This window comes from Gekko japonicus, unplaced genomic scaffold (genome assembly GCF_001447785.1).
Source record: "Gekko japonicus isolate JY-2015 unplaced genomic scaffold, Gekko_japonicus_V1.1 scaffold1690, whole genome shotgun sequence".
Classification (NCBI taxonomy): Eukaryota; Metazoa; Chordata; class Lepidosauria; order Squamata; family Gekkonidae; genus Gekko; species Gekko japonicus.
In genome coordinates, this window is record NW_015159763.1 from 119,798 (window position 1) to 138,427 (window position 18,630).

The following is an 18,630-nucleotide window of genomic DNA, read 5'->3' on the forward strand; positions in this document are numbered from 1 at the left end:
AAAATTATATACAAACATGGCATGAACAATAAAAACCTTATAAAATTACAGATATTCAAACCATTTTGAACTTTAGAATTGTCAGATTCAAGTTATATCCTGAATTTTATATACATATACAATTGTTCACAAACTCTGAAAAGCTGTATTGACAAAAGGCAAAGTTTTTAACTTATTCAAAATCTACCAAAGTTTTAAGACTAGAGTAGCGAGGAATAAGAAATGTAAACATTTTTTTTTTTAAAAAAAAATACCTTGGTGGACACAAATGCATTCTACCGTATTCTGTTTAATAAAGTGCTGATATAGCCATTGCATTATTTTAAACATTTTTTTCCCAGGTTAACATCTTTATACAATATGATCATCTTATTAAACTGTACAGGACTAACCCTTTTCAAAATCAAATTAGGATGTTAAGATTTATGTGCCTCGTTTCCCTTATTTTAACCGACAGAAGGAAAAAAATGACCTCCCATACCGATTCCCTGCAGTGAATTTCCGAAATGTGGGCCTGAACATGTCTGCATCAGCACTACTGTCTTCACTGCTTGCCTATCATGGTTTCTATAAAGAATAAGCAGGAGTCCTGTGGCCCCTTTCAAGACCAACAAGGTTTTATCCCAGCCCGAGCTTTCACAGACCAGAGCCTTTTTGCCAGATGCGTGCAGTTCTTCACTAGGAAGTTATGCATACCTGAAGTTAAGGAATAATATTGTAAATATCGTCCTCAAGGGACCAGTAACGCAAACGGAATCAAGAAAAGCACAGAGAACTTTCCCAGAAGCTGTCATTGACCCAGCTTGTACTACGGAAGTTAACACCTACAGTGAGATCTGAAAGTCGCGCTTCTCCAGAGACTCCCAGGTGAAACAGCTGACTTAAGTTCAACAAAAGGCTTGGCACAATCCTTATCTCGGTCCAAGAACTAAACAAGGACTTAGTTAACACCACTTCATACCTTAGCAACGCCCGAGATTAGCGTTAACTAGCTCAAGAAAACTAGAGGAAGAGCCAACTATTGGTATTGTGAATGGGCTCTGTACTTTTCTTTGATCAGGTTTCCGGTTTATAGCATTACATTCCATGGCCCCTTTCACCCTGCTGCTTATATATATATATTTTACGACCGCACATTTATATGCCTGTGATAACTCCCTGTATGCGTCTAAAGAAGCGGCTCTAGTCCACGAAAGCTGGGGCTGGAATAAACCAGGTGCCAACTAGACTGCTTTTTTATTTGTGCTCCGACAGACTAACGTGGCCACGCCTCTGATTCGTAAAACTGGGTTGATGAGTAGATGGGCACACCCTCTGCCAAGCACGGCCGCATCGCATTTCAGGACTGGCCTTTCGCTACGTTATAAGATTTACTGCCGCGGCACTCACTGATTTTCTGCTCTTCTACATCAGTCTACCCACCTCTCTAGTGGTGCTGAAGATGCAGCTGAACACACACACAACACGGTAGTCTCTTGTGTAAGGTGAGCGGGTTCACTCGACAAAAACGGAAACCGGACTGCACTTACTTGTAACTGTTCTGTGCAGGCACCCATGGGACCGCGCACGTGCGGGCCAGCCACAGTGGGATGAAGGTTCTAAAGACTGCTCGTGCTTTCCAAGACACGCAGAGCGTTGCCTTCCCCCCCTGCTGCGAGCTGGTGGTTTCCCGCCCAAACCGTGACTACGGAGGAGGAGAGTCCTCCCCTTGCCACCGTGGAGGCAGAATTGACCTTCGTCCTTTCCATCTTTTGATTCTCCTCAGGAAAATCTGTTCCTTCTCAGTCAATGAAAAAATAACAGCCACGGCTCTGCTCAAAAAGCATTCCAAATGCGAGACAAAAACGGCTCAGTCCGATGTACACGGACTGTGCCTCACTGGCCTGGGAGAGGGCCACGGTGTCAAGGCCCGTGTCGCCAACTTATGCCTGAAGCCCGACACGGAAGGGCTTCTGGATTAAAGGCAGCCCTCCGAGCTCCCGAGACTCTGCGCCGAAAGCGCTCGACATAGCCCAAAAGAGGGCTGTGGCTTCAGTGGCCCGAATTCTGTCGTTGGATCCGACACCCCGATAGGCGCACAGATCAGCCTTGGTTCCGAGGACCACGTCAGAGCCTCTGCCAAAAGCGAGGTCAAATCCAAACACAGATCTGTGGACACCCCACCCCCACCCCCTCCGGGTTGAGTGTCTCTGGCAAGGGTCATTCCCAAGAGGACGACCTCTGAAGATGTACCAGCACCCTGCACACTTTCTCAGTCAGCAAGGCAGATGGACAGCCCTCTTCCTTTAAACAAAGACATAACAGAGGAGCCGCCACCTCCACCACCAGCTGCAGGTTCCTCTCGTTCGAAGCACCATAAGGTGGAACCGACTCGGTCAGGTGCTGGTTTGGGCGGGGAAACACCAGCTCGCGATGGGAGAGGAGAGCACGCCACGCACCTGGGAACGTACTAGAAATCTTCGTGGCTCACCTGCACATGTACGGTCCCATGTGGATCTGCACAAAAGTCACAAAGATGAACTATGGGTGGCTTATTTATGGTTAACCATCTGGAGAGCAGACATCTACCTACGGCAACCCTGCTTCCTTCTGTTGGAGACCTCCCACACATCGAAGCTAGGCTTGTTGGAATGAAGATGAAAAGGAGGGCCCTCGAATTTAAGCCTCACAATAGGTACCCAACCAGCTTGTAAGACAACAGTTAAAGGCATTATCAAACCAGGAGAGCCTTTCAGCGTACTGTCTGGGGGGGGGAGTGTGAATGTTACAAACGTTGGACAGAAAGTGGGAGAGTCAAGTCAAGGGCACATTCAGGCCAACAAAGGCACTACATTTGCATTTGGACCCACAAACTGGTGGGTCCCACAAACCTTCCTCGCGAAAATGGTGTAAGTCTGCACTGCTAAGTACACTTCCTCGGGAGTCAGGCCCAGGGAGCCCCCTACTGTTTAAATGCGCCTAGGACTTGGCTGCAGTTCAAGAAACCCACCCAAGTCCTCGAGCACCAGTGAGTGGAAATACAGGTTCAAAGTACTTCATTAGAACACAGCAGTTATACAACAGTGCCATCCCCAACTGATCTACACTCTGCTAAGTCCACTAAATGGGCTCAGAAATACGTAATTCCGCTTAAGACAGCACGGTGAGTCACAAGTCTGCATTTTTCAACGGAGCTTTCCCTCTGCCAACTTTTTAGCTTCAGATACAATAGAATATGTATATGCATTGCTAGGACACTCTTTGGCTTAAAACATGGTCATGATTCTGTCCTTGGCTAGGCTTTGCTGGTTAACATTCGAAACAATACTTTTCTCAGATTACCAACTTTATTTATAAACACACCAAAAGCCGCTTTGGGGACCAAAACGTAAGAAGTGCAAATATACCGTTACCTGTCGGACTCCACAGACAGGCCGCTCCGGGTGCCAAGACACCGGTTTCCCGGAGCTGAAACCACTGCCAGCAATGGCAGCCCATGGAAGGGCGAACACAACCAAGCGACTGAAAGTGCATTTCCGGTACAAGCCACAACGCAAGCGTCGCAACCTGCGGCCTCGTCGCGCCAGAGGAGACCGGGACCCTAAATTCAGCCTGAGCAACTTGGCAGGAGTGCGTGGGTTAACACACAAAGTCCGCTGTGAGTTCCTGGGGGTACTGCAGAGAATCGTCAAAGCGAAACCGCTTGGAGACCGTGCTGCTGTCTTCTGGGATGTTTTCTTTGTCTTTCCGCCCGCTGCAGGAGGCGCTACACGGCAGCCTGTTGTTGTTCCTCTCCTCGATGCACTTATTCGTGTGGTCGTGGGTCGGAGAGCTGGGGGTCTCTTCGGGGCTGTACGAGAAGAAGTTTCCTTGCTGCAACCAAGAGTGAGACAGACAGGCCTCTGCCGGGAGCCGCTCCCTTGAAGACAAAAAAATCAAGAGGCCCACATTGAAAACGCAACGCTGCCTTTGGAGTGACAGTGGAGCCACTGATCCTAGGGTTGTCAGGTCCACCCCCGGAGGATGGCGGGGAGGCAGGGTTGCCAGACCCAAGTTGGGAAACTCCTGGAGATTTGGGGATGGAGCCCGGGGAGGGCAAGAGACCTCAGTGGGGTACACTGCCATGGAGTCCACCCTCCAAAGCATCCCCTTTCTCCAGGGGGTCTCTGTAGTCTGGAGATGAGCTGTAATTCCGGGGGACCCCCAGGTCCTACCCGGAGGCTGGCATCCCTACACTGAATGCAAGGATCAGCAGTCCCTTAACACTGGCATAGCCGCACGGATTTCAAAATGAGACTGCACCCCCGTCAGCAACCTGATTTGGTTAAGACCCCCCCCCCATCTCTTATGTTCCTCAGTTTCTCTTCCTTGGAGCCCACCCCATGCCTCTTCCCTTCCTATTGGTCCATTTTGGCTCCAAATCCTCCCAGGGGCTTCTGGGAGTTGTAGGCCCAGCCTCACCTACTGCTAGCCAGGCTCCTTGGGCCTAGTAGGTCTCTACTGGCACAGCCCAGATCATGACAATAACATAGGCCAAACGGCATACCAAATCGTACTAAATATGATATTTATGACATCTCAGTTCTCAACAAGCAAAATTACAGATATATACTAAAGAAAAGAATGTAATCTGGATGTAAAGTATCAGGGGGGAAAACAAAGAAAGTTGGGGTGGGATGTATAAGGGGCAAATCCCCCCCCCCATGATTTCATTGGGATCTTTGGTGAGTATAGCAGAGTTCTACAGCGGAAGCGTGCTGGGCCCATAACCCTATTGGGATATTTGGTTTATATAACAGAGTTTTGCCCAGTCACAGACGCATGATACTGAGTGTCGTAAATAAATCTCCTAAGAAGTACATTGCAAAAGGCAAAGACTTACATTTATTCAAGTAGATCCAGTTCACAAGCAGGAAAAAGTAAAAAGAAGAGAAAGAAGCCTAATCCAAAGAGGACTTTCCCTATCAGAGATGGCCAGCTTGTAGTGTCATGTGTGGGGAAGTATGAGGGCGCAGTATCTACAGGAGAGACCTGCAGAGTCAATTTGTCTCCACGGAAGGCCATGTGAAGTGAGTGAGAGGACAAAGCAAAGAGGAGGGGTCAGAGGGCAGCTCCCAGGTTAAGACCAAGAGAAGCATCCCATTCAAGGAGATAAAACGCCTATATACACTTAGAGTGATGTAAAAAGTAAAGGTAAAGGTTCCCTTGCTCAAAAGCCAGTCGAGTCCGACTCTAGGGTGGCAGTGCTCATCTCTGTTTCAAAGCCGAAGAGCCAGCGCTGTCCGAAGACACTTCCGTGGTCATGTGGCCAACATGACTAAACACCAAGGTGCACGGAACGCTGTAACCTTCCCACCGAAGTGGTACCTATTTCTCTACTTGCAATTTCTTGCTTTCGAACTGCTAGGTTGGCAGGACGGGAGCTCACTCCGGCATACGGCACACTCGGGTCTCGAACTGCTCAACTACCGACCTTCCACAGCCTGCAGTTCAGCGTCTTAACCACCTGAGCCACCGCAGCTCCTTTAGAATGATGTAGCGCCCCCCCCCCCCACTGGCCAGGCATGCTGTTTCGCTCACTCCAACAAATTTTTGAGGGCCTTCATGCCTTTGAGGGAAAGGGAGTATTGTTTATGACTTGGCAGAATCTGGTTTCATGGGTTCTCAATCCGATGCAGCGCTCACAAAATATCAAGAAAATTGGGGCAATTTCAAACAAAATCAAAATGCAGCTAGTGATCCAAAGGCAAACAAAAATAGCTTTCCCCACACAATTGAAGTCCCCTGCTTATTATTCCACTCATTTACATCACGGCAACACACAAGGGTGGCATTCAAGCCTTCCCCAAAAAGCCACCTACTTACTCAGGATTTTTAACAAGTAGCTTTTGAATGAAGTCTTTGGCCAGCAGCGAGACCGAGGCAAAAGTGTCTTCGGAATAATCCACATTCACTTGAGAAATATTGAGGTACGTTTCTTGAATGTCCGCTCCCACAAAAGGAGATTCATGCGTGAGCAGCATGTATGCGATTACGCCTACATTCCTGAAACAAGAGAAAATGTTGTTTCTTCCCGCTCGTTCTTATACTAAAGATAAAAGATTTGTCCATAATAAATAGTGAAAAGAATTTTTTTTAAAAAACCCTGGTTTTCATACGGATCTAGTAGGAAGCCATTTCATGTACGCCAAGAGTTTTCTGCAGTGAGATCATTGACATGATGTTCTTTCCCTGAAGCACAAACACCTTGCTTACCCACAACGGCAGTTTTTCCCAAGCGGTCACCTGTGCATTCGTGCTTGCAGGGGACCATGTTTGGCATCACTTCAGAAACTTCTGGAGCCAGGTGCGAGAGTCCCCTCCCCGGGAGGTGCACCTTCTGACCACAAATGCCCAAGGAGCTGGCCCATAGCTACAGTGGGGCCACTGGGGGCTCTGACCCCTTCCTTAAAGGGGCAGCCCCACAAGGTTTTTTGAGAAGATTTTTTGGAGAATAATTGGAGGGGAGGCCCATGCACAGGGCCCCCCTGCTTCTTCTCAAAAGTATTTGAAGGGATCCTTTCATAGAATCATAGAATGTTAGAGTTGGAAGGGGCCTTGCAGGTCATCTAGTCCAACCCCCTGCACTCTGCAGGAGCAGAGCCGAAAGAGAGCCCCACAACATATCCAAAAGGTGGTCGTCCAGCCTCCGCTTGGAAACGTCCAGCGAAGGAGCATCCGCCACCTCCTGAGGCAGTCTGTCCCACAGCTCAACCACTCTTACAGTTAGGAAGTTTAAATGCTTTTGAGTAGAAGTGGGGGATGGTGCGCGCCCCTCTCCCTCCCTTGTGCAAGATTTAAAGCAGGGGTGTTGAACTCATTCCTTATGAGGGCCGGATCTGACATAAACGAGACCTTGTTGGGCCGGGCCATGTGTGTCATAAAAGGTAATGCCAGGTAGATACAAACTTTATAAAGGACACAGACACAAAGGTTTTTTTTTAACTTGAAATAAAAACATGCTTAACACATTAGCACTCTTGCAATATTTTGTTTATTTAACAATATCTGATCACTGACACCTCTTGCTCTGAATTACTGCATCAAAATGTCTGTGGTGTTGCAATCTTGAGTATGCTGTTCAGGTGTGTATCTGTAAGCTGCAAACCTATGATGACACAGCAGCAGCAGAACTGGAAGAAGAAGCAGAAGACAGCCAGTTCCACTGCGGTCCTGACAGAAGCCCTCTGGGGGCCTGATCCGGCTCCCGGGCCGCATGTTTGACACCCCTGATTTAAAGGGCCCTCCAGCTGATCAGTGAGCCACGTACTCCCCGCTGATCAGCTGAAGAGCCCTTTAAATCTTGCAGGAGGGGAGGGAGAGGGGTGGCTGTCAGCGGTCGGGCTTGGGGGCGGATTGGAGCTGACATAAAAACAACGGCAGCCCCACCAGAAATTTTTTTTGGCCCAAATCCCGGCTATGGGCCTGCCAAGGAGTATTCCCACTCGATTCCTTCCACAATGCAAGACAAAGGCACCTGTCGTAGGGAAGAGGGAGTGCCATGCGAATGCACAGATCACCCCTTGAAGAGCAACAGTTTCAGGGAACCGAACGGTCTTTACTTCTTCAGGGGCTCTGTGCATCACACCAACAGGCACAGACTGCTAAGCTGACATACAGGGAGGTGGACACAGGTGCTTCAGGAAAAGAGTGGAACACTGCTCAGCTGAAGGATGAGTCCACCTCGTGAAGATGTGTTGCTGGGTTGTGGCTCTGCAGAGCTCAGGAAGAGGGATCCCTCTGCCAAAAGGCTGCTGACGTAGCAATACCTCAGACAGAGTGAGCTCAAATGGCCCACGGAAGTGGCTGATGAGCAAGCTCATAACCAATTTGATAGTCTGTGAGATGCAGTGACCGAACCTTCGTGAGAAGACACGCATTATCTCTTCTTCAGGTCCGAGTGGCTCAGGGAAAAGCCAGCGTGTTGTCGAGAGGTAAAATGTAACATGGCAAGGCCCCCCTGGCACCCGAGGAGCTCAAAGCCTGCTCTACATCTGAGGCAGGGAAAGGAAAGAAAGTCGTAAAGTCAGAGCCTGGTCAAAGGGGGAACCCAACCATCACTGTCGGAAGGAAGGGAACGTCCAGGTGAAGGAAATGTTTCTGCGTGGAATCAAAGGGACGGGGATTTGATGTTAACACAAACGTTTGACGTTCACAGGCACTCCTCAAGAAGTAAATAGCTATGTCACTTTAAGGGTGGGTAGGCACGAATCACAAGTGGCAATTACTGGGAGAGGTCAAACTGCACGTACCAGGCGTATACAGGCCACTGGACTGTACAAGCAAAGCCTCGGAAGGCGAAGTAAACGGCAGCACATATACTAAAACTGGAGGAGACAGAGAAGATCAGCACGGCCCCTACAGAGGAGGACTGAGTCGGAAGACCCAGCAGCCTGAGAAAACTGAACAAGCCACTCTAAACAGCCTCATGAACCACTCTCCACGAGGCCATGGCGTCCCTAACTAGCCTCCTGATCTCCTTGGTGAGAAGGGGGAGGATAGGAGGGGAAAGACATTTCGACTAACGGTGGAGGAAGGCATCTCCAGGACAAGACGGGGCTTGCAACTGTCCTGGGAGCCCACGGGAAGTTGAAAGAGACCGCATCTGTCTCATTCATAGCTTGGCAAAGCAAACAACAAAGATGAAACCCAATTTGAGACCCAAGAGGTTTGTCTTCCTGGTTGTAAGGGATGTGTGAGGAAACAGCACATCACGGTCATGAGGGCATTCTTCCTATCTGAAAGGAGATATTTCCCCCCCAGTGACAGTCCAAAAGTACCCCATCAATTGCCTTGTTCTATTAGGGCAACGGTGTAGCTTGAATACCCGGTGAGGACAGGCTACATGAACTAGTCCCTGCATGACAAAGGAAGGAAACATCCTATGGTAAGCCAATCATTAACTGACAGTGGAAAAGGGAATCCTTGAACTCTGAAGACCTGCCCCTGGTGAAAACTGCTGGGGTGGCAGACAAGCTGCAGGGAAATACCTTGTACAGGCAGGAGGCACCTCCTATAGCAAATTCTAGAAATCTGCAATGCTCTGGTGGGATCAAAAGTGAAAGTACACAACCTTGAGAGAGAGGGGACCCAAGCTCCTGTGTCAAGAGGGGCAAGACTGAGGCGAGGATCCTTCGTACAGAATAGGGTTGCCAAGTCCATCTTCCACCCCCAGCGGGGGACTTTGGGGGTGTTCCTGGAGGGGGCGGGGCATCCCCGACGTGATGACGTCACGTTGGGGACGTCTGCCACCCCCCCTACTCGCCCGTGCGCCGGATCTCCAGAAACGGCAGTTCCCTGCACTTAAAGGAGCCAGCGTTTCCCTTTTAAATGCAGGAACCGGCGTTTCCCCTTTAAGAGCAGCCGCGTTTCCCTTTTAAGAGCACAAAGCTGGCATTTCCCTGCAAGCTTGCGGCGATCGGGCTTGGGAGGAAACACGGGTTCCACACACTTAAAGGGAGAGATGGGTGGCTGTGGGTGTTGGGGGTGGGGCTTCCCCGCCGGCCATCTGGCCGGCAGCGGGTAGAAACCCCCCCCCCCCAAAATGGGGGCCCCTGGCAAACCGGGGGGGGTTGGCAACCCTAGTACAGAATGTCTTGGCACTGGTGTATTCATTGACACCCCTGAGACCCTTTTGGAGACAGAGGCCTCCATGCTTTTTTGGAACAGTGAAGCCCCTGGGAGGAAGGTACTGCTCCTGTCTCCTCTCTCCGAGGAAGGGGGCCAGTCTCCCGGAAGAGGACCGGGTCAGGAAGGAGCAGACAGACCCTCTGGATGGGAGCAGCAAGGTGCCTGACACCTGTGGCGTATCCCAGCCCAACAATGGCAGGTAGTGATCTGATGCTGCGGTCTCCAGTTTGGAAGACAGTGCACAGATAGGAAATGAGTGGTTAAGAACAATCAGAATAGCCTCTCATAAGAGGAGCCCTGCTGGATCAGACCAGTGAGGGTCCATCTAGTCCAGCATCCAGTCCACCCAGTGGCCAGCCAGTTCCTCTGGAAGGCCAACCACAGGGCAGAGAGGCCAAGGCATTCCTAAGAACAGAAAAAGAGCCCTGCTGGATCAGACCAGTGGTTCATCTAATCCAGCATCCTGTCTCACACAGTGGCCAACCAGTTCCTCTGGAGGGCCAATAACAGGCCATGGAGGCTGAGGCCTTCCCCTGATGTTGCCTCCTGGCTCTGGGATTCAGAGGATTAGTGCCTCTGAATTTCGAGGTTCCCCTCAGCCACCATGCCTAGTAGCCACTGAGAAACGTATCCTCCACGAATCTATCTAATTTCCTTTTTAAAGCTGTTTATTCCTGTGGCCATCACAGTGCTAGTAAGAACACTGCCAAAGTGGAGCACAGCAGAGCCAACTGCAAAATGCCAGGGAGCGAGGTTATATATAACTGAATGTATAACCACACCTCAAAAAGGATATGATAGCACTGGGAAAAGTGCAGAAAAGGGCGACTGGAATGATAAAAGGGTTGGAACACTTTCCCTATGAAGAACGGTTAAAGCGCTTGGGGCTCTTTAGCTTGGAGAAACGACGGCTGAGGGGTGACACGATCGAGGTTTATAAGATGATGCGTGGGATAGAGCAGGTAGAGAAAGAGGTCCTTTTCTCCCTTTCTCACAATACAAGAACTTGTGGGCACTCCATGAAATTGCTGAGCGGTCGGGTTACAACAGATAAAAGGAAGTCCTTCTTCACCCAAAGAGGGATTAACACATGGAATTCACTGCCACAGGAGGTGGGGGCAGCTACAAGCATGGACCGCTTCAAGAGGGAATTGGATAAACATATGGAGCACAGGTCCATCAGTGGCTATTAGCCACAAGGCATAGATAGGGACTCCAGGGCAAGTGATGCTCTGTCTTCTTGGTGCTTGGGGGGGATCAACAGTGGGAGGGCTTCTGGTGTCCTGGCCCCACTGCTGGACCTCCTGATGGCACCTGGTGTTTTTGGCCATGGTGTGACACAGAGAGTTAGACTGGATGGGCCGTTGGCCTGATCCAACATTGGCCTCTCTTAGGTTCTTATGTAATAGTAACTCTTCAACATTTCCGCAGAAGCACTGTTGAACAGGATACCTTTTAATCTGTACAGCCAATCAGAAGCCCTCCTTGGCAAACACCCCACCTAGCTCCTCCCACTTTCTAAAAACACTTGGCAGGCACCAGAAGAGGTGTCAGCGGGACCACGGCACCCACAAACCCCTGGAACACACTACCAAAGTTCTAAAGCTGCTCTAGATATCGCATAAACAGCACGCTCAGGTAGCAGGTTTCTTCATCCAGTATAAAGTCTGGGGCGGGCCCATGCAATTAACATGGACCTGGGCACCTGTACCTGCCAAGTCCAGATGTCCACATTAGCGAGTTCGGTCTCTACCAACACTGAAGAGTTACAGATTAGCAGTCTATTTAGATAAGAAAATCAAGCACAAAGGTTAAGAACGAGGTTCTGGAATGGAAGTAAAGATATATTTCGTTTGTATGGCAGAGATGGGATCCCATTTCTGAGAAATGTTGGAATGTGATGAAATAAAAGATTACTGAGACAAGTTTTTTTTTTTTTTAAAGACACTTGTGAAATGAGTGTCTTCAGCTCATGTCAAAACATTGTTAGTAATCCAGGCTCAATAGCTGAGTTTTAAGCATTATTTATAAAATGTTGTTTGTCTGAAGTCTGTCACCAAGAGAAACGTTGAATGGCAGTGGTTTTTCCCCTCTGAACTTAGTTTCAGCTGTGGCAAAGATGTTCCAACCCCAACAGACCAGAAGAACTGGTCAGATCCAGAATGCGCCTTGCTATGCATTGGTATGGGCTACGCTTTGTCATATTAAGGTCATCTAGAACATTAAATTTCAGCTATTTCAGCCTCAGATGAGCTCAGCAAGCACAGGAGTTTGCTGTACCAAGTGGCCTATGACAAACTGGCTCAAAAGCATAAAACCTTCAACACAAGGAGTGCGCATTCGAAGTCAGACAAGATAGACATGATGGGTTGAATCCAACAGTGCTCTTCCACAGGCGAAGGACTCTTTGTGGTAACAGCAGAAGCAATGATCTGCAAGCACTACGCCTTCTTCCCCTTCCGGTCACTGCCTAATACTGCACACAGGGCCCCAAACGGGCTTGGAAGTTTCATCTAGTTCTAAGTAACACCGAGATAACTCAGGATGAAGCTACCTGAATACCGTTTGCTTTGCACACAACTGACCTGGCAATACCCAAGGGCAGTGGACCGCTGCCTGAAACCCTGATCCATCAAGAGAAAGACAGAGGAATTCTTGGTCCCCCTGGATCGTCTATTAATCCCTAGAGCAGGGGTGTCAAACATGTGGCCCAGGGGCCGGCTCAGGCTCCCAGAGGGCTTCTATCAGGCCCACAGCGGAACTGGCTGCCTTCTGCTTCTTCTAGTTCTGCTGCGTCATCGTAGGTTTGCAACTTACAGATACACACCTGAACAGCATACTCAAGATTGCAACAGCACAGACATTTTGATGCAATAATTCAGAGCAAGAGGTGTCAGCTATCAGACACGGTTAAATAAACAAAATATTGCAAGAGTGCAAATGTTTTCAGCATGTTTTCATTTTAAGTTAAAAAAACCCTTTGTGTCAGTGTCCTTTATAAAGTTTATATCTCCGGTATCTGGCGTTACATTTTATGACACACACGGCCCGGCCCAACAAGGTCTCATTTATGTCAGATCCAGCCGTCATAACAAATGAGTTCGACACCCCTGCCCTAGAGCAAACACACACTTTTGTATCTACCTCAACTGAGAGAATTTACTTCTCTCTTGCTCAGCGCGGTAGCAGTATTCCCTCCCCGGCCACAGATATCAAGTGAATGCGGGCTGGGGGGGTGGGGGTGGGCCTTTTTCAGAAAAGCCGTTTCTGTGAACAACTGTTACTCTTTAGTCTAAGTTCTTTCAATTTGTTTTAGAAGAAGCTAGCTTACCATAGATCAGTCGCCGTAGTAATAGGTTCATAACTTAAGATTTCTGGTGCTGGGGGGGGGGGGAGAGGAGAGAAGAGGAGAGAGGGCCATTAAGTACAGAAGTATTTTCTCACATGCGTGATGAACAAACTTGCCTAAATATATACCTGACAGGTTCAGGTGGGGCAGCCGTGTTGGCCCGAAGCAACAGAACAAAGTTTGAGGCCGGTGGCACCTTTCAGACCCACAAAGTTTTATTCTGGGCACAAGCTTTTGTGTGCGGCAGACTGAGACAGCGAGAGAGAAAGACCACCCCCCTCCGTGTTCTCTCATTATGAATGCTGTCGGGATAAATAGTGCGTACTTCTGATGCCGTTGCTCTGCTCTGCTCTGTTAACTGTCTTGTGCAGGCCAATGGACAGGTCATGCATGTTTAACATAACAGACATACCGGTCTCCAATTTATGTTCTGGGAGCCAGCCTGCGTGTAAGCACTTTAAAGTCATTCATCTCTAAACGAGGGGATCCCCGTCTCCTGACTAGTGCTGGGGGGAAAAGAAATGAGGAGGAAGGTTCCCTTCCCTGCCTTTCATGGTCACAGCTGACGTAGGGCAACCCTGTTGGGTTTTCAAGGCGAGACCGGTTCAGGCGTGGTTTGCCACTGCCCGGCTCTGCGTGATGTCACGACCCTGGAGTGGACTTCCTTGGAGGTCTCCCATCTGTTTACGAGCCAGGGCCGGCTCTGCTTACCAGCCAAGATTCGGGCTATTCAGGTCAGGTAAATACTAACCAGGGCTGACCCTGCTTAACTTCCCAGATCTGGCGAGACTGGCCTATCCTGGGCTATGCCAGGTAACAAGCCTTTTATACAAGGTAACGGATTTCTCCCTTGAGCCTAACTAGTCCTGTGCCAGGAATTAATTGCCCACGTGTGAAAATCCAAAGGGACAGAGGCATACCTTGATATTCAGGGGTTCCAATGATTTCACAGAGTTCAGTGCAATTGCCAATCTTCCGAGAAATACCAAAATCGACTATTTTTATGTCGCCAAGTGGACGTATACTACTCAACAAAATGTTCTGAGGCTATAAGGAAGAAACAGAAATGTTAAGAGTCATCTAGGTTAGGGTACGGTAATATCTGCAAGTGATATAAACTACGGTTATTCCTCAGAGATATTTGTAGGCCACTTACACCAGCATAACACAATTCAAACAGCATTATCACTACCAGTGTAGATGACCAGTGAACTTGTTCTTTAATAATATAGTAATCTGCACGTAAATCTCAAGATGTCTCAGAATTTTTTTAGAAAAATTCTGATCTAGTAATCATAATCCTGCCCCGCTGAAGAAATTAATTAGGACTGGAAGAAACACACGACTGAATTTTATCCTAACCAAACACCCATGCACACTACCTGAATTCTTTAAGATGTGAATGGACACATCTTTTGCGGCACCCTAGGAACGGGATTAAACTAGGAACTGCAGATGTGAAATTTTCCCATATGACATGGGAAAGGAGAAGTTTAAACACATACTCCCATTCTGTATCATTCAGGCTCAGGTCTAGCAGGTACAATTCCCTGCTGCACCAGAGGGTGTTTCTGCGAGACTTCTGAACTGCCAGGACTAGGTGAGCAGGAAGATCCTAATCTAGCCCCAGCCTCAGCCTTGACTTATTTTGCTGTGATTGGGCAGACGGGGAGATGTCCCAGTTGGTTGTTCCGGAGGATTCTTTATGGAGTCCTCAACTTGTAAATAACTAGTAATGTACCAACATATATTCTAAAGAGCCGCGCGTAATTCAGCCATCCATGACGTCAACATTTGTACCAAGAATTCCTTGTTTAGGCCAGTTCATTTCATGGTCTCCTTGGCCAGGGAAACTGTGATGGGGCCATCTGAAGAAAAAGGACATATGCTAGACTTAACTTTCTGTACTAGCCCTGGGAGAGTGGAAGCGGGACCACAATTCAAGCCATAATCTTTCGTAGTAGGTGGTGTAGTGAGACACCATGGCTCTTTCGTTGTATGTGGTATAGAGAGGCAGTGCGTTATAGCGGTTAGAGTGTCAAACTAGGATCTGGGAGAGCCAGGTTCGAATCCACTCTGCCGTGGAAGCTCACTGGGTAGCCCCAGACCTCCGGCATGCACACTCAGCCTAAAACGCAGGTGCTTGGAGAGGGGCAACAGCAGGGGGGGGCTCCTAGTGTCCTGGGCCCGCTGGGTGGACCTCCTGATGGCACCTGGTATTTTTGGCCACTGTGTGACTCAGAGTGTTGGACTGGATGGGCCTTTGGCCTGATCCAACATTGGCTTCCCTTATGTTCTTATGTTCTCTTAACCTACTTCACAGGGTTGTTGTGAGGATAAAATGGAGGAGAGGAGAAGGGTGTAAGCTGCTAATGCCCAAATGAGATTAGTTATAAACATACAACATAATAGTCAAATATTCAAAAATACACGTATTTATTACAAAAGAGATAAAAACAGATATAGGCCCAAATAGCAGCCTCAAATCAGGATGAAATCATACGATAGTATCAAGCATAAACCATATGTGACCAAGACCATATGCGTTCTGGCCAATTTGGCCTTCGTCAGTGGTCAGACTTATTTATTGCACAATGTCTCCAACTAGTACAATAAATACTAAAATTAGGACCAACTGAAGATTGTTTTTTAAATAAGGCACTGTCACTCAAGGCAGAGATATGACACACAATTTAAAATACCTTCTGCCCTGGTCATGTACTCATACCTTGAACGATACTTCAATTATGCGTCTTGCTCACTTGGTCCAAGAAAAATACATTCTTAATACTGTGTGGAGCCAATAGCAAATGGGAGAATGTGAGTCATAGAGATTTATTGTGTCTTGAAGTCACAGAGATTTATTATAAAACAATCTTCAATTGTTCCTAATTTTAGTATTTATTGTATTAGCTGGAGCCAATGTGCAATAAATATGTCTGACCGCTGAGGAAGGCCAAATTGGCCAAAACGCATATGGTCATGGCCACATATGGTTTATGCTTGATCCTGCTGCAGGATTTCATCCTGATCTGAGGCTACTGTTTGGGCCTCTATCTGTCATTATTCCATTTGTAATAAATAAACATATTTTTGTATATTTGACTATATCTATGTTGTATTTTTATAACTGATATCAATTGGCCTTTAGATTTGCTATAATTAACTAGTTTTATCTATACCAAGAGAATAATAAATCATATTTCACCTGACCCTGGACTTTCCATCCATTATGCCAAACCCTTCCTTTAAAAAAAAAGAGAGAGCACTGATACAAGTTCAGACATCATTCACACACAAGTTCAGACAACATTCACACACTCACACACAATATTACCTTTAAATCAAGATGCACAATATTGTTCTGGTGCAGGTGACACACACCTTCGAGAATTTGTCGTATAAGCCTAATAATATCCGTTTCATCTATGGTTTCTTCTAGGTCAGGGAGGCATAAGTTAAAAATTTCTCCTCCAGCCGCACTGCAACAGTAAAGATTTTACACATATTAATTTTCAAAATTGTAAGGCCTAAGTTCAGAGGTTAATGCTAACTGGGAAGTAAACAGAACAAAGTTTGAGTCCAGTGGCACCTTTAAGACCAACAAAGTTTGATTCTGGGTATCAGCTCTCATGCGCATGCATGATAAAGCGTGCATGCAAACAAAAGTTTATACCCAGAATTAAACTTCGCTGGACTTAAAGGTGCCACTGGACTCAAACTTTGTTCTGTTGCTTCAGACCAACACAGTTACCGACCTGGGAAATAAACAGTTATGTTGCCTGTGAGTGACACATCATTACCTTTGATGAATGATGGAAGAGATGGAGGGAGAAGTTTTAAAAGGGGGGGGGGGGTTATCCCTCCATGGGAAAAAGCACAAGTTTGTTTTTAAAAAGTGATGTGAAAGATGTGACACATGTAAAACCATATGCAAACTTTGCATTGGGGCGATCGGTAAGGGAGTCTTTCCACAAGAAGAGCCCTGCTGGATCAGACCAAAGGTACAGTTCCTCTGGAGGGCCAACAACAGAGCATACAACATACCATTCATTTTTATTGCTCATAGACCCATAAGTCATAAGCAAATAGACAGGGTATAATACAAAATACAACATATATACATACAGTACATTACGATTACAGTTACAATTTCACAAAGTTAAGCAATTTGGTTACCAAATACATATTAACTGCCTAAAAGAGTCAATTTATTTAATACCACCCATGGTTACAGATAGAAACTTTGCCACTGCTAACGCCACATTTGGATCAGTATCAACTACGAGATTAGCTACTAGTTCCTGATTAGAAGCAGGGCTCCATTTTTGAATCTACACTGAGATCCATCTATCACGAGCCATATCGTATTTTCTGCAATAACAACAGGGCATAGAGGCCGAGGCCTTCCCCTAATGTGGCGTCCTGGCTCTGGGATCCAAGGGCTTAGTGACTCTAAACGTGGAGGTTCCCCTCAGTCACCATGGCTAGTAGGTAGGGGTCATTTCCTGCGGGAGTGCACAGGAGCGGAGCTCCAGCAGTAAGGAGCCCAGGGGGTGGGCACATGCAGCAAGCCCCGCCCCCTGCTCCCAGCAGCCCTCATTCGGGCCACAAGGAGCAAGAAGCAACCAGGTAAGTTGCAGAGCTCACCACCACCTTCAGGTACAAGGTCTCCCTCTGCGAGGGCAGATTCGTTCGTGCCCCCCCCCCCCAATAGCTAGCAATCCAAAACAGTCCAGTGGAGCCTGAGCGGTGGGTGTTGCCTTCTGACACACTTCTGGTGATGTCAGGGGGTGTGGCATATGCAAATAAGCTATGTTAATGAGTTATCCTAATGAGCTCCTGCATCTCTTTTTCTATGAAATGACCCCTGCTAGTAGGCACTGATAGACTTATCCTCCATGAATCTATGCAATCCCCTTTTTAAAGCTGTTTATTCCATCGGCCCTCACAACAGCCTCTGGCAGCCAAGTCCACATTTTAGTCACACTCTGTGTCGAGTAGCCTTTTCTGTGAAAAGTAGTATTTCCAGAACTCCAACAGATCCCAGAAAACAAAGAAATAATGTTTAATGGAAAGTGACACCTCAGCACAGCATGTAACCGATGCCGTAAAGGAAATGGATATTTTATTCCTGAAGTAACCACAATCTTCGAAACTATGATAATAAGCAATGTTCCAGCCAGCAGTTCATTCTGTGCAACGCTGAGATACCCCGCAGGAGGCAAAGCTTTCTAGAAACGGCGCGTCTAGTTCTCGGCATGTGATTCGAGGCGTTCTGCCCTGAACCATCTGTCACCTACGCACCTTAAAACGAGGCCTTTCAACTGCTACGGACTACTCATCTATCGCAACCTTTCAGGAAACGATAAAAACGCAGCCCCTGTATTTTCTGGAACACATTTTGATCTTGGCTCTCTGGTCACATACCTTCCCTGGAGCAGACATACTTGTTATATTTAACACATACTTTTGGAAACAAAACGAAGACTGTGCCACAACCACAGACATGGCACTGATACAATTTATGGCTGCAATGTTTGATTTCTTCCATCGCATCCAAGGATTCCCACACACATACCCGAGTGTTTACACACAGAGATAACAACTGTTTCTGCAGTTTGTTTTCCCAA

At 47.5% G+C, this 18,630-nt stretch overlaps 1 protein-coding gene across 1 annotated transcript in view; it reads right to left on the reverse strand.

Moving 5' to 3' along the window:
• Positions 1–214: 214 nt before the first annotated feature.
• The window catches only part of STK17B (serine/threonine kinase 17b), a 50,259-nt gene continuing 31,843 nt past the window's right edge, over positions 215–18,630 (reverse strand). The window contains exons 4-8 of the mRNA XM_015406135.1: positions 16,335–16,479; positions 13,918–14,044; positions 12,980–13,028; positions 5,845–6,024; positions 215–3,898 (exon numbers count right to left, since the gene is read on the reverse strand). Coding sequence (XP_015261621.1) covers positions 3,619–3,898; positions 5,845–6,024; positions 12,980–13,028; positions 13,918–14,044; positions 16,335–16,479 — 781 coding nt within the window. The 3' untranslated portion in view covers positions 215–3,618. The remainder of the gene's footprint in view (positions 3,899–5,844; positions 6,025–12,979; positions 13,029–13,917; positions 14,045–16,334; positions 16,480–18,630) is intronic.